Source organism: Fonticula alba, assembly GCF_000388065.1.
Source record: "Fonticula alba strain ATCC 38817 unplaced genomic scaffold supercont2.4, whole genome shotgun sequence".
Classification (NCBI taxonomy): Eukaryota; order Rotosphaerida; family Fonticulaceae; genus Fonticula; species Fonticula alba.
Genome location: NW_009242974.1, coordinates 2,035,588 through 2,049,707, shown reverse-complemented (window position 1 = coordinate 2,049,707; position 14,120 = coordinate 2,035,588). Strand labels below are relative to the sequence as shown.

Sequence of the window (14,120 nt, the reverse complement as noted above, 5' to 3'; positions counted from 1 at the left end):
CCCGCCCCGCCAATCGCCCCTCCCCATCTTTCCTCCTTCGCCGCCTATCCACCACAGCTGCCCACCATGTCTGGACCTCTTTACTGGCTTCGGCGACTTGCCACCAAAGAGAAGCCGCTGCCCATGCCGCCCAAGTACCTGCATGTGGTCCAGCAGGAGGCCATGGAGGAGTTCATGCGCGAAAGCCAGTCCCGGCGTCTGACGGATCGTCTGCGCACTTTTACTCGGGGGAATCCCTTCCTCTCCTTCGGCCTGCCATTTATCCTCCTCGTTGTGCTCGGGTCCATCCAGCTGTCCACCTTTATGCAGGCCAAGATGGATCGCCTGGATCGGAATCGCCTGGTGCGTCGCGCACCTCACAACACCCTCCTCCGGGCCTGCTTCACCTCTCCACCGCCACCCAGTTCGCCCCGCTGTCCCTCTTCCTGTCTCCCTTCCGGCCCGATCCCCCCGCCCCGCCCCGCCCCCTTCTAACGGCCGATTTGCGCTTCACGTCGTCAGATTGACCCGGAGGTTTTGACCATGTTCGCCTCGGCCGAGGCCCGGAAGAAGGTCAAGGCTCAAGATCCGGATGCTCCTCGGCCGGTTTTCAACATCCAGGAGGAGTACTTCGTGCGTGGCTGTGGCCCTCCCCTGCCATCGTCGCTCCCCCCCTCCCTCCCTCTCTCTCTCTCTCTCCCTCTCCGCCTCCTGTCTGTTCAGCCTCCCTGCCCCGCCTCTGACACCCATTTTCCTCCTCACCGGCGTACAACAGAAGCTTCAGCGCCACCTCGACTTGGAGCAGGAGGATTATGAAAACAAGCCGATCATTCGCCCTCCTGGGTACTGAGGTGTGATAGACTTGGCACGGGTCAGCCCATTGCCCCTGCCCCCCCTCCCTGTTCCTTCTTCTTTTCCTCCTCCTCCCCCTCCAAATAAGAGCGTCTCTGTTGCTTCCCTCAGTCCCGTCTCCTTTGGAAATGGCGCCCATGTGTTTCTCCTTAGATCGCACGTTTCTCTTCTGCTTGTGAGGGGATGCCCATGTATGAGAGGGGCCACGGGGGGAGGGGGCGGAGGCGAGGGGGGCGGCATGGCTCATCCATGGAGCGTCATCCGGGAGCTGTGCCCGCTTCTCAGGCTTTTCACGGCAGATGTCGGCAGGAGGCCGGGAGATCGAGCCCAGCCCGGAGCGGCGGCTGTAGTGGTCCTGTACCTGATCAACCATGTGACTCGCCGTTTGCCAATGCTTTGCATTTCTCCACAGCTCCAGGCGCCCGAGGCGCGTCCCCCTTCTTTAGCCTCGGGTCCGCCGCGGCGTTGTGTCGCTGCCTCTTTTCGTGTGTTTCCCCTCCCCTTGCTTGTCGGGAAAGGCACACGGCCACCCTCTCACGCGAGCCGACCCCAGCCCGAGGGTCACGTTGCTGTGTTCCATCATCAATTTGATCCCACAGATATGTTCTCGTGACAGGCGCGCACCTTTCCCCCTCATCCAAACTGGGGGCCCGGTTGGGGACGCATTCGAATCGGGCAGCTGCCCGAGGGAGCGCGGTGCCCGGACGGGCACATGCCCCGCCTCTAAATTTCCAAGGTCCCAAGTGATCGGAGGCGAGCTGGACACCCCCCTCCTCCACTGTTCGTTCTCGCCCGCCCGCCCCCCCTCCCCCCCCCCCCGTGTGTCTGGCGTGTCCCTGTGCGCATGTGCGTGTGTGTGTGTGTGTGTGGCGTGGGGCCGGTGCTCATGGTCCACCCTGAGGCAGGTCCGTGGCACTGACCAATGGCAGTCCCCTGGCTCCGGGGTCTCTTCTTGTGGCGGCTTCCCCGACCCCGGATCATGTCCCTTTAAGCCAGCACCCACCTGAGATGTCAACCATGTGTCTCCAGTCCCTTTTGTTCACTCAGCCACAAACACACGATTTCCTCGCTCCTTGCTTCGTCTTTCGCCCCTCCTCCGAGTCATGTCCGCCGAGGCCCTTGTTGCTCCAGTCGCCGCTCACCCGGCGCCCCTCGATGTCATGAAGGCCAATCCCCAGCCGGAGCTCACCCCTCCGGAGGCCGAGCTGTCGGTTACTCCCGCTCCTCCGGCCACCGATGAGCTGTTGAATCCGCCAGCCCAGGCGGTCGAGCCCTCGCTCGCGGTGGACTCGCTCATTTCCGACATGACCGTGGCCCTTCTATCCCTGGCGGCCAATCCCTCACTGACCGATCGCCTGGCCGCCATCCGGACAGTGGCCCAGTGTATCGAACGCACTGGCGCCTGGACAGGCCAGGTGGCGGCCCAGCTGTCACACATGAACATTTGCCACAGCGTGGCGGCTCCCGTTGACACGACCGGCCTGTCGCCGGCTGAGCGGTCTCTGGCCTCCGAGGACCGGCTCATCGGCAACTTCAGCCGGGTGCAGGAGCTCGTCACCCAGAATAGCCGGAGCCTGGCCACCACGGCCGACGCCCTGCTGGGGCAGATCCACCATGCCGAGGAGCAGGAAGTCCGCCAGCATGACATCCTCTTTGATACCCTTGTGCAGGACCTCCTCCAGCGCTTCAATGAGCATCGCGAAATGGTCGAGCGCTTTACCCAATGCGTGGTGTGCCTCGAGCAGCCGATGGACTTCCATCCCTTCGATGAGGGCGGCGAGGCGCGCAGCCGGGAGCTCCTTCGGCGCCTCTTCGATGGTCGCTATGAGCTTTTCCTTCAAATTCAAGATCCCGCGGCATTCCGGCGCCCGGGCCTGGTGGCCGAATTCACCAAGGCCCTGGACGACCTGTTCCCGAATGAGGATGACCGGACCTACCTTCACCTGCTGTTGGACCCTGAAAGCTGGCCCGCATCTGATACCCCCATCATCACATTAAATTGCCTGCATTCGTTGCATGTTGCCTGCCTGGAGGAGATGTTGACGGCTTCCATGAACCCCGGCAGCCGCGTCGATGCCGGGTGCCTGCGCTGTCCCTCCTGCCGGCGTGGCCTCGGGGTGGATCTCCTCCGTGATCCGGCCTCCCTGGCGGCCTTGGCCTCGTCCTGTCTCCGCAACCACATTCGTCCGAGCATGCAAATTCTCATCAAGTACCTCCAGCACACCGGGGAGCCCCTGCCCGAGCGCTTCATCGCCGCCGACCAACAGAACACCACTGCCGAAGACACCTGGCCCGAGTTAGCCAACGAGGAGGTCCTCACCGAGGTGGCGGACTATCTTTCGCGGTACATCTTCTCGCTCTGCACCCGGTGCAAGGTGCGCACTCTTGTTGGGTGGGTGGGTGGGCGAGGGGGGAAATACCCTGTCCTTTGCCGCGTCTGCCGAGCCCCTCTTTCGCCTCTTCCCCCGCCTCCCTGCCCACCGTTCTCACGCCCCCCCCCCCTCCCCTCCTCTTTTCTATCTATCCCTCCTGCCCATCCCCAAACCACAGCATCCCTTCTTCCAGGGCGTGCGTGACTGCCAGATCGCCGGGCCGGCTGGCGAGGATGAGGCAGGACAGCTATGCGCCTTCTGTGATCTGGACAAGCCCCAGTGCGAGCACGAGCAGTCCAACTGGATCTGGAAGTGCTTTTTCTGCTGCAACGAGGCCCTTTTCCTGTGCTCCGGCAAGTATTACTGCAATCCCTGCCACTCGGTCAGCCCACGTCCGGTCAAGCCGTGCACGTGTGGCCGGGTGCACCCGGCCAATGGGGCCAATGCCACGGTTGGTTGTGTCGTATGTCTGGCCGAGAAGGGATCCTAATGGGATATCGCTCCATGTGCCCCGCCCCCCCCCCCCCCCCCTCTTGGCTGGTTGGCTAGCTGGCTAGCTGGCCGGCTTCTCCGGGGGGGGGGGGGGGAAGGGACAGATAAAAAATAAAAAACAAATACCGCTCAGAAGCGCCCCCTAGCCCCCTTGCCAGCGCTCCCGCCCACACGCGCGGACTCCCCTCACGGACCAGACCATGCGCGTCACATCCAGGCCGGGGGGGGGGAAGGGGCGGGGGCTGGCCGAGCAGCTGCCAGCGTAAGCCAAACTGCCCCATCGCCCACAACCGCCCCCTGCGCGATGGGCATGCGCTGGCAGCATGATGCGTCGGCACTGGCCCTCCGACCAGGCCCCCCGCCGGTCTGTTCCGGTGCCGTGGAGGGCGTGGGGCAGGGTGTTGTTCTTTTTCCCCCGGGGGTCCCCGCGTTCGGGGCAGCCGGGGGGGGGGGGGGCGGCCGGACGGAGGAACTGGGAGAGGGACCGAGGCGGGGTGGCAAATCCGCCGTGCCCGGCGGCCCCGGCAAAATGAGCTAGTAATGACACGACCGCCACCACATCCAGACACAACTTGCCGGTGACTCCATCCTGTGGGGGCGGGCTCTACAGGCCCCCCTTTTTTCTTTTCCCTTTTTTTTTTGCCAACAAACGGCGCCCACCCCCGACCAGGCCCGATCGGCCGTGGGCCGCGAGGCAGGCACCTGAAATGCGTGCGGCATTTCACGTGTGGGGCTAACCCAACGAAGCGTCTAGAGAGAGCCGGGCTCCCGTCCCTGGCCTGGGAAAGACGACGGCAATCGGCCCAGGTGGATCGTGCCCGGGGCTCCTGGGAGATCGTTTATTTCTGCCCGCGCCGGCAATACCGGCGGGGGGGGGGGAGGGGGGCCTGGATGCCGAGGCGGAATCCAACAACGTTACTGGCCCGGACAGGCGGCCTCCAAGACCCCCGAGCCCCCTGCCAACCCGGGGACCCTGCTCCGCCCGGAAGGGATGCCCTGGATCTGTAGGCGGCTTCACCTCCAGGCCAAGGGGATGCGTCCAGCCGAGGGGGGACCCGCCGGGCCCTTTCGGTAGAGTGCCCCAGTTTTTGCCCATCCCTTTGCACGCACGAGCACACGCGCAGCCCGACTCTCCCGCGCCTCTTTTGCCTCTTTCTCCGCCCCTCGCCCTCTCTGGACCCTTGCCTCCTCCTGTGTCTCCGTCCAGCACTCCCCACCCCGCAGCTGTCACCACAATGTCCGAGGCCGCCATCAGTGTTCCCCAAGCCGAGCCTTTCCCTCCCAGCGAGACGACTGGCGTCTGTGGCAAGCTTCGCGCCTTCGTCATTGGCGGCACCGGTGCCGTTGGTCGCGTGCGTTTCCATTTCCCTCCTGCCGCTGCTCGAGCCCTGCGCCGAGCCCGCCCGCCCCCCCCCCCTCCCCTCGTGTTTGCTCCTCGTCGCATTTATTCATTCGTGCTCCCCCTCCCCCAGGAGGGGGGCCCCGACAGGGTGGAGGGAGCTCCGCCAGGGGCGACGATCCGCCGGCACCAGGGCTCATGCCGCCGATCGTCCCGCCGATCGTTGGTACCTGCGATCTCCCGCCAATCGGGCCCTGCTTTTGTGGTCCCGCGATCGCGGTGTGCGGCGTGACTGGAGTCCAGGTGACTGGTCTTCCCCCCTCTCCCCCCCCCCCCCCCCCCTCTCCCCCTTCGCCATCGGGCCCGTAGTTCCTGGTGGCCGAGCTCCTCAACTCTCCCTGCTATGAGCGTGTTGTCCTGATCGGCCGGTCTCCGTACCAGATCCCCCCCAACACTGGCGAGGATGCCGACATCTTCCCCTTCGGTCCTTACCACTCGAAGGTCGAGGTGGAGAAGAACCGCGGTCGCCTGGTGGAGATCAAGGTCGAGAAGGACATCCTCGAGACCCTGCAGGGGCTGAACGCCGTCGACATTCCGGCTGCCCTGGACGCTCCGCCGGCCCCCACCATCTATGAGGAGGATGAGAATGCCGTGGCCGTCTCCCGGCCAGCCTTCCCCGACGCCCCGTACACGTACCACTTCTTCTCCTGCCTCGGCACCACTCGCGGTGATGCCGGGTCCGCTGTGCGTCTCCGGCAACCAGAACCATGCATATGCCGCGCTTGCGCCTCTCTTGCGCCTTTCTCCACCTCTCATGATGGGCTAACCCTCCCCCCTCCCCCCCCCCCCCCCGCCCATGCCACTCCATTCCCAAATAATAGGAGGCCTTCCGTCACATTGACCTGTCGGCCAACAATGCCTTTGCCGACCTTTCCAAGCGGCTGATTACCCCGGCTGTGGGTAATCTCGGCTATATGGGGCTCCTTTCCAGTGTCGGTGCCAGCTCTAGCAGCTGGTTCCTCTACCCCAAGACCAAGGGCGAGGTATGTCTGCTCTGGCATGTGGGGTTCGCTCGGCGGCATTCCCTTTCTTTCCTGTCCGACGGACGAGCTAACAGCCTCCCTCTTGCGGCGCCTGCTTCACGCCTTAGGCCGAGGACTATTTCCGCGCTGCCGGGTTTTCGCGTCTCTCTATCTTCCGCCCTGGTGCCATCCAGCGCGGCTCGCACCTCCGCTGGACCGAGCGCATTCTCGTCTGTGCGTTTGCTTCCTCTTCCCCTCTCTCTCACACACACACACACTCTCTCCCTCGCATGCCCCTCCCCGCCTCCGAGATCAACCATTTCTAACGGCTGTCTAAAAAACTGGCTCCACTTGAATAGCTGTTGTTCCCAGCGTCTCGGCTGCTGCGATTGCTCGGGCCATGATCCGCGATGCGCTGGCCCACTCGAACATCATCACCCAGTTCCGCAGCCGCCCCAACCCCGCAGCCACGATTGTTACCTCGGCCAGTGGCCCAATCACCGGCAAGATCCAGTGCTTCCTCAATGGCGAGGAGATCTCCTCCAGCTTGGCCTCGGCTTACCGCCTCAACACCGCTCCGGGTGCCGTTTTTGCCCAGTGCGTTCCGCCTGGCAGCCGCCTGGCCAACATCATCTACGATTCGGCCATCAAGCGCATGGGTCTCTTCTAGGCGGGGGAATGCCCCTCCTCCCCGCCCGCCCGCCACTCCTGCTTTTATGTGTGTGTGTGTGTGTGTGTGTGACAGCTTGTGTGTAATTCTATCTTTATCGCCTTTTCCTCCCACACATGCACACACATGCACACACACACACACACACACACACACACACATATTTATATACACGCGCCTCTTCCTGCCTTTTCCTCCTTTTCCCATGGCTGCCTGCTCTTCGCCGCGGAGATGTTTGTCCTCAGAGCAAGACCGGAATCATTCTCCTCCTGCCGCTTCTCGCGCATGCTTTGCCTTGCACACACACGCACACACCACCCTCTTGATGAAATGTGGGCAAGGTCTATATTCGTTGCAATGCCATCTCAAGGGAAGGGCAAAGGGCAAGCACTCCAACGTGCATGGTGATCTGCCTCAGGATCTGAAAATGTCCAAGGGAACCATGGTGAGGTTGGTCCATACCTTGGAGACAGTCTGGATGAAGTTCTCGCGTGCCGTGTGAGATGTAAAAACCAAGTCGAACACCTTTCGAGGCATGGCCCGCGCAAGAGGGATCAGGTCAGTCACAGTGCGAAGCATCAGAGAGGGCCAAAGAAAAAGGACCATTCGCAGGAAGAGCGGCCAAACCCCAGCAGTCGTACAGTATTGCCAGTCCCGCCGCCAGGGAAGAGAGACTCATCCGATCCGGAGTTGCGCATGCTTCCAGCGCCGGGCGAGGCCAGGCCACTGGACGAGCTCAGCCCCCGAGGGGGATTCTTCTTGCGCGCGAAGACTTGGAAAACAGACGGCCGACCAGGCAGTGGCGAGTTCAAACTTTCGAACTCCGCCAGCGCCTCTGGCACATCCAATTGCTGCGCCATCCAGCACGACAAGGGGAGTTAGGATACACCAGCACCCGCCCGCAATGCACCCGCCCTCAAGATCCAGCAGCGGCAGGAAGCAAAATAGGACCCGACGCACCTCGGTCGAGTCATCACTGAAGACCATTCGCACATAATACAGGCGGCCCTCGTTCAGGCGCGGCTCCCAAGTCTCCATGGAGTCCAGGTTCACCAACAACCGGGCCGACAGGGGCCGGAACTGGGCGCGGCGATTGATCTTCCGGTTGTCAAAGTACACATCCAGATCTTCCAGTGTCAGGTAGAAGCAGTGATCGGAAATGAGCTGAGGAAGGAGAGGAAGATGAGGGAGGGGGGAAAGCGAGACGAGTTAATTCGCTGATCAGGGAGAGTGCGGAGGAAAGAAAGAAAGGGACATGAAAGAAAGAAGCAGCAGGGCAAGGTCCATGTGGGAAAATCGGTCGCACCACCGAGACAAGCTGGCTTTCGCCGGATTGGAAGAATTCCGGACTAACCGAGCTCAAGCCGCCACCAGCCACCCCGGCCAGAAAAGCGTAGGAGTAGGCCCGCACGAAGCTGTCCGACGAATCGGCATGCGCCGGATCGAAGGTGGCCAACGCCTGGTGCTTGGCATTGTCCACACACCAGGTCCGGTCATTATCCAGGAGGCTTGCCGGATCGTCGGACTGGGCCAGAAGCTGTGGCGGCGGCCAGAAGGAGACACGTCAGCAAACAAACCGGAGTCAAGGGAAAGGAAAAGCCCCAGCAGGAGAAGCGGGGAGGGGCGGGAGAGAAAGAAAGAGAGAGAGAGAGAGAAATGAGAAGGAGCACACGCACGAATGCCAGCAGGTCTGACGTCAAGAGCGCATCCCGCGTCAACAGAAGCAAACGCTCCTCCTCCTCGCATTCCATGGCCGGAAGATCCCGGCGAAGAGTGCGATTGCCCGTTCGGCGGATTTGAGCATCCACACTCTCGAAGTGCAAGATTAGCTGCTGGTAATTGAAGCCAACCTCCACTCGACGGAGGCGCTCCAGCGAGAATCGAGCCACATGCGCACTCAGATCCCCGACCGATCCGAGGAACTCCGTCGCCTGATACTGCGAGAAGTGCCCGCCCAGAGCATCACCCATGCCCGAGCCTGCTGGACGGCCCAGCGCCGATGATGCAGCCCCAGACCCCGAGACCGAATCGCTGGTCGTCGTTGTGCCGCTGGGCGATCCTGGCACCGACCCATCGACCGCCTCGGCTTCCGGCTTCCGGAAGAGCCCCAAGGGTTGAATGTACAAGGCTGCCTGGCTGAAAAGGCACGCAATGTAGCGCGGGCTGCGCCGAGGCGCAACCGATGCAGCCAGCGACGCCGCCGTCGATGCCGAAGACATGGTCATTGCCGACTGAGCCAGCGCACCGAGAGCCGCGAAGGAAGAGGTAGTTTCCACCGGGAAAAGGACACTGTGTGTGTGTGTGTGTGTGTGTGTGTTAGCAGTCGTGCAGTAGACAGGGGCTCGGCGAAAGAGACACCCCCACCATCTGAAAGGAGGAACACCCAGACCACATGGACATACCCCGAAGCAAAGAAGTACTTGATCGACTCGCTGTCATCGAGGAGCCCGGTTTCCAGCTGGAGCTGAAGAGCGTCATCCATGACAAAGTCAATGGCAGAGGCATGGGCCCTAAGGCGGGCCGAAACACTCGGCGGAGGAACCGCCGGCGCCGACTGCGAGGGCCTGCCAAAGGCACCCGGCTCCGGGACCCCAGCCCCATTGGGGGGTTCTTCGGAGTAGCCACTCCCACAAACCGGGCAGCATACCCGACTGGCATCAGTCCAGGCAAAAAGACGCGAGCACAGCATGCACTGAGCCGCCGTCCCCGGCGGACCACTCGCCATGGGGATCGTATCATCCAGCGCCTCATCCACCAACGAGGGGCCCGAGTCCAGCGCCCAGGCATCCACCTCCGCCGCCGGGGAGGAGTCCTCCAGCGGCTTGCCCGAGGAACCGAGGTCTTCGGTGGTGGCCGAGCTCGACAGCCCCCCGGGCGACACATTGCCAGCAGCCACCGCCAGATTGGCGGCAACTTCCGGGCCCTCCGACACCGACGACATCGCGGCCACCGACGGCGAGTCGGGTGCTGTCACCGAGACCGGCGTCGAGCTGGCGTCCGCCGGCTCGGCCTCCGGGTCCAGATACCGCCCAGAGGAAGCAGGAGCCACCGGCATGAACTCATGGGGTTGAATGGCTTCGCCCGACCCGGATCCAAGCTGGCCAGCTGGACCATATGAAAAGGCATCGATTCCCAGAGATCCAAAGGATGAAAGCTGCAAGGCCAGATGCGGCTGCTCCTCCAGAAGCTGCGCCCGATGCTCCACATCCAACAGGGACTCCTCGAGACGAGGCGCGCGCGACATATTCCGGTATGCCTCCAGCCAATTGTCGCCCACCTGCTGCCGTAGGGCCAGCATCTTTTCCAAGTGCCCGGTGGCCACACTGCCAACGAGGCTATTTCGCACCGGGACTGATGTCTTGGAAGTTGCTTCCCCGCCAGCAGGGAGAGGACCGACCGGGCTCTCCGGCAGGTCACCAGGGCCCGGCATCTCCGGCTCCTCGGCCGGCAACACCTGCGACACGGCCAATGCCCCGGCCGAGAGGTCATTCTCGGTGCGAGCATCCGCCAGCAGCTGGCCAGGTCGCGGCAGACCAGGAGCTAGACAATGGCACATTTGGCACACGGCCCACTGGCATGTCAGCAGGTGATTGGGGAGAAAAAAGTAACACAAACAGCGAGGACATCAATCGGGAAGAGCATGAGAGGCAGCTCGGCCAGGGGAAGGCACGCACAGCGTAGTGACTCAAGGGGCGAGTCCTCAATGACAATGCTCACTGGCTTTCGTGGCCGGCGCAGGCGCGGTGTCGACGGAGATGCCGGCACGGCGGTTGACGTCCGGAAACTGGTGCGACCGATGGCACCGGGAACCGCGGGATCCACCGCATCCGAGGGTCGACGCCAGGTTCGACCGGTAGTCGGGCTGGCAGCCGCCGCCGCAGCCGCCGCCGCCGCCGCCGCCGCCGCCGCACCTGCAGCCACGGCGGTCGCTCCAACCAGCTCGACTGCCCCGAGACCCATGGGGCCCGGCGGGGTGCTGCTGTACACCGCGCAATCTGCCTCGGCGATCGGCGTCAGCATGGGGTTCGTGCTGAGCGGAGCCGTGGCCGACATCATGGTTGCGGCCATTCCGGAGGTCTCATTCGGTGAAGGGAGCCCCGGCGCCGAGTATGTCGCTGACAGGGCCGTCGCCAAGTACTGCCGGGCAAGGTCGCCACTGGTGTTGCCGGACCCGGCAGCTGCCGCCACGGCGGCCATGCTGCCAATACCCTCGCCCCCGTGGAGAGACAGTCGCAGTCCCAGGCCAACGTCATCCTCGCCATCGCCAAGGGTTTCCAGCAGGCGATCACTGCCGGCCGCGGCCGCGGCCACCTTGGCTGCGGCCTCCAACGCAGTGCGGTCATCCACCACGGCCGGCAGCGACCGGCTGGTGGCGCGGATGGCCGACGTTTCGGACCCCTGGGCCCAGTGTGCTTCGACCACAATGCGCTCGTCCCATTCCAATCGCCGGCCATCGAGCACCAGGTCCTCCGCACGGCCGGGGCCGAGACACGCGAAGAGCTTGGCCCGGTAGCCCTCCACCAAGCACAGCGGGTTGCCGGCCAAGTGGACACGCTCCAGCAATGGCAAGCCGGCTAGCAGACGGAAATCACCCTCCGAATCCCAAAGGCAGTTGAATCGCACATCCAGCTCCTCCAGCTGATACAGACGCTCCAGACCTCGAAGGGACGACAGGCAATTGTGACGCAGCGACAAGTGCGTCACATTCCCCAGGTGCAAACGCAGGTTCCCCAAGCGCTCAAGGCGATTGTGTGACAGGTCCAACATCGACAGCCGCGGCAGCCCGGACAAGTGCTCCACTCGGGTCAGCCGGTTGAATGCCAATGACAGGAACTCCAATTGCGGCACATGCTCGGCAAAGAGGTGCGCCGGGTCGATGGCTCGGATGGCATTGCGCGAGAGATCCAGCCGCCGGAGTTGCGGCCAGAGGGCTCGTCGCCGGGGAGGCTGCACATTGGCCGGCACCGCGGCCGGGGTGCCATCCTCATTCGTCGGGATTGTGGCAAAGCGCCCCCCATGCCGAGGAACCGGAGCGCCCCCTGATCCGATGGAGTCACCGGCGACGCGTGAGGTGGACTTCCGGAAGCGCGAGCCCTTCGCCGGATTTGTGGTGCCCTTTTGCGATGGCCCCGCATTCCCGGTTGACGGGTCCTCCTGGAGGGCCTGCTCGCCGAGGATGGGCACTGTCGCGAGGGGCAAGAGAAAGGGGGCGCCAAACGGGCCGTCAGTGGGCAAGGGAGGCGAGGAGGGGTAGCGAGGTAAAGGACGAGAATTTTCGCATGGGCGATGGGAGTGGCAGCAGGCATACCAATCAGCAATTCACAGATCGCTGAAAGGCTCTCCTGGCAGGAGAGCGACACGAGAGCACTACGATAGGAGTCCAACTCGCGCAGAGCTACCGGGGAGATCTATCAAAGGCGGGCGTTAGGAGCGGCTGGAGGGGGGGGGGGAGAGAGGGGGATTCGGGAAACAAAGGACGGGACCACATTGAGAAGGCGCACCTGTCTAATTTCCAGGTGTGCTAGGTTCGGGAAAAGGAGGAGATTGATCGAGGAAGGCCGGGAGAGAAGTCTGGACCGGACGTCGAGTTTCAGTGAGCAGTCAGCTGGCTGCGAGACCCAGGTGGGGGGGACCAGGCAATATCTCACGAGAGAGAGAGAGAGAGAGAGAAAGAGCTCAGCTACGCACCCATTCATCGAAGAGATTCGAACCTGATAGAGGCGCGAGAAGAGCTGGAAGAACTCGACGATTGCCCCGCCCTCCCTCTGAGGAGGGCCGAAAGTGAAATGGCATCAACGGTTGTTTGCGCGAGTGCGCGTATACGTGTGTGTGGGGGGGGGGTAGTGTACAATTGTCAGGAGACAATTCGGGACATGGCGCATGCTTCACTGTGGGGTCAGATCGCGCACAATTCGCGGGTTGAGAAGAGGCTTGGCGGCCTCATAGTCGGGGATGAGGGTCTCATTGTCATAGGCACACGGGCGGATGAGATCGAAGACAATGAACATCTGCTGCAGGAAAATGAGCCTTTTTTTGGTCGCAGCATTCCGGGCGGAGGAGCCGCAGGTGGGCAAAGCGGCAAGACCGTCAGTGGCGGGGGAGCAGGGATTAATGCGAAGAGTCGGGAATTGGCGCACTCGTCACTTGGCAGGAAGAGGGCCGCCGAGCCGCTTACAAACGCATCCCGGTGCCGCTCGATGCACGCCATCAAGCAGGAGATGAACTCCGTATACTTGGAAGTCCGAATGGCCAGGGCCTGACCCAAAGACATGGTGGAACGGGCGGCGGGGGCAGGGGGACCTCTGCCGCAACAGCAAGATCAATCAATCGCAGAAGCCAGGAACCGCGAGTGTGCCTTTGGCGGTGCACGGCACCAGTGGGCAAGGACGCCTGATGACGACGGCTGCAGGGGGAGAGACAGGGAGAGACAGAGAGAGTGGCGGAACACGAATGACGGGGGAGGAGGCAGGCCAGGTGCAGATGCACCGGGGGGACAGAAGAAAGAGGAAGATCGATAGATCGGCCGGCGGAGAAGGAGGAGGAGGAGGCGGCGGGGGAGGAACACGGGAGATGCATGGTTGCTCGCCCTCCCCCTGCGACGCGGCGCGTGGGTCGAGGGGCGCCTCGCACGTCGCTGAAAAATGGGCAGAGCACGCACTCTGGCGATCTTACAGAACCACCTCCGCTCCCTTCCGCTCGAAGTAGTTGGTGAACAGCGATCACCGCGGGCCGAGCACCGTCCCCCCCGGCAAGGACCGACCGGCGGTGGGGTTTTTAACAAAGAGTGCGTTCGTCGCCCGGGGGGCGGCTCATCACAAAAAAAAAACAGACGAGCGCGGCGCAGCCAGCCAACGGGCAGGGGAACTGATAGTCAGCCGCCCCGGGGGGGGGGGGGGGGGCGGGGGGGGGGGGGGGGGGGGGCGCACGCAGGTCAAGCACCCGCGGCAGGACAACAGCAAACAGCCCAAGCAGCCGGAGGAGATGCCGACTCTCCTGACAGCGCATGTGCCACCGTATAAGTATGAGGAGATCCCTCGGCCCGGAGTGCCTTAATCGAGGTCCCCTGGTAGACATTCCCGTGTGTCTCGTGACGCGCGTGATTCGACCAGGCCGGGGTCGCCCTGGGCATCGTGGCAGCCGGCCTGGTGCTCTGCTCGCTTGTGGCTCTTGCATCGGCGGCCCCCATCCTGCTGCCAGCTTCCCTGGCCAGCGTGGTCAGATCAGGGTTCTCAAGCAGCCCCGCGCGGTCGGCCGGGCTGCGAAAGCCGTCAAAGGCGGGTAGCCGTCTTCTCCCCTGCGCACGGGACGGGGAGGGGGGGGGGGGCAACGCGTGGGCTCCTCGGGATTGCCCTGAAGCAGGAAACGGCACATGGGAGCAGGGGAGAGCCGGGGGG

At 63.4% G+C, this 14,120-nt stretch overlaps 4 protein-coding genes across 4 annotated transcripts; 3 read left to right on the top strand and 1 right to left on the bottom strand.

The window, feature by feature from the left end:
• Positions 1-2: 2 nt before the first annotated feature.
• H696_02985 (hypothetical protein) lies at positions 3-967 on the top strand. Its single transcript, XM_009496869.1, has 3 exons — positions 3-342; positions 502-612; positions 755-967. The coding sequence occupies exons 1-3, from the start codon at positions 67-69 to the stop codon at positions 827-829; spliced, it is 462 nt and encodes a 153-aa protein (XP_009495144.1). The 5' UTR covers positions 3-66; the 3' UTR covers positions 830-967.
• Positions 968-1,773: 806 nt separating this feature from the next.
• H696_02984 (hypothetical protein) lies at positions 1,774-3,736 on the top strand. The gene is made up of 2 exons (XM_009496868.1): positions 1,774-3,206; positions 3,382-3,736. The coding sequence occupies exons 1-2, from the start codon at positions 1,935-1,937 to the stop codon at positions 3,691-3,693; spliced, it is 1,584 nt and encodes a 527-aa protein (XP_009495143.1). The 5' UTR covers positions 1,774-1,934; the 3' UTR covers positions 3,694-3,736.
• A 1,034-nt stretch (positions 3,737-4,770) lies between these two features.
• Positions 4,771-6,793, top strand: H696_02983 (hypothetical protein). The gene is made up of 5 exons (XM_009496867.1): positions 4,771-5,047; positions 5,404-5,778; positions 5,916-6,077; positions 6,185-6,290; positions 6,416-6,793. The coding sequence occupies exons 1-5, from the start codon at positions 4,931-4,933 to the stop codon at positions 6,724-6,726; spliced, it is 1,071 nt and encodes a 356-aa protein (XP_009495142.1). The 5' UTR covers positions 4,771-4,930; the 3' UTR covers positions 6,727-6,793.
• A 264-nt stretch (positions 6,794-7,057) lies between these two features.
• On the bottom strand, positions 7,058-13,372 carry H696_02982 (hypothetical protein). The gene is made up of 12 exons (XM_009496866.1): positions 12,864-13,372; positions 12,636-12,753; positions 12,415-12,491; positions 12,228-12,297; positions 12,035-12,134; positions 10,401-11,909; positions 9,129-10,266; positions 8,403-9,015; positions 8,033-8,263; positions 7,687-7,890; positions 7,368-7,577; positions 7,058-7,251 (listed from the first exon to the last, which is right to left on the bottom strand). The coding sequence occupies exons 1-12, from the start codon at positions 12,995-12,997 to the stop codon at positions 7,141-7,143; spliced, it is 4,515 nt and encodes a 1,504-aa protein (XP_009495141.1). The 5' UTR covers positions 12,998-13,372; the 3' UTR covers positions 7,058-7,140.
• Positions 13,373-14,120: the final 748 nt, after the last annotated feature.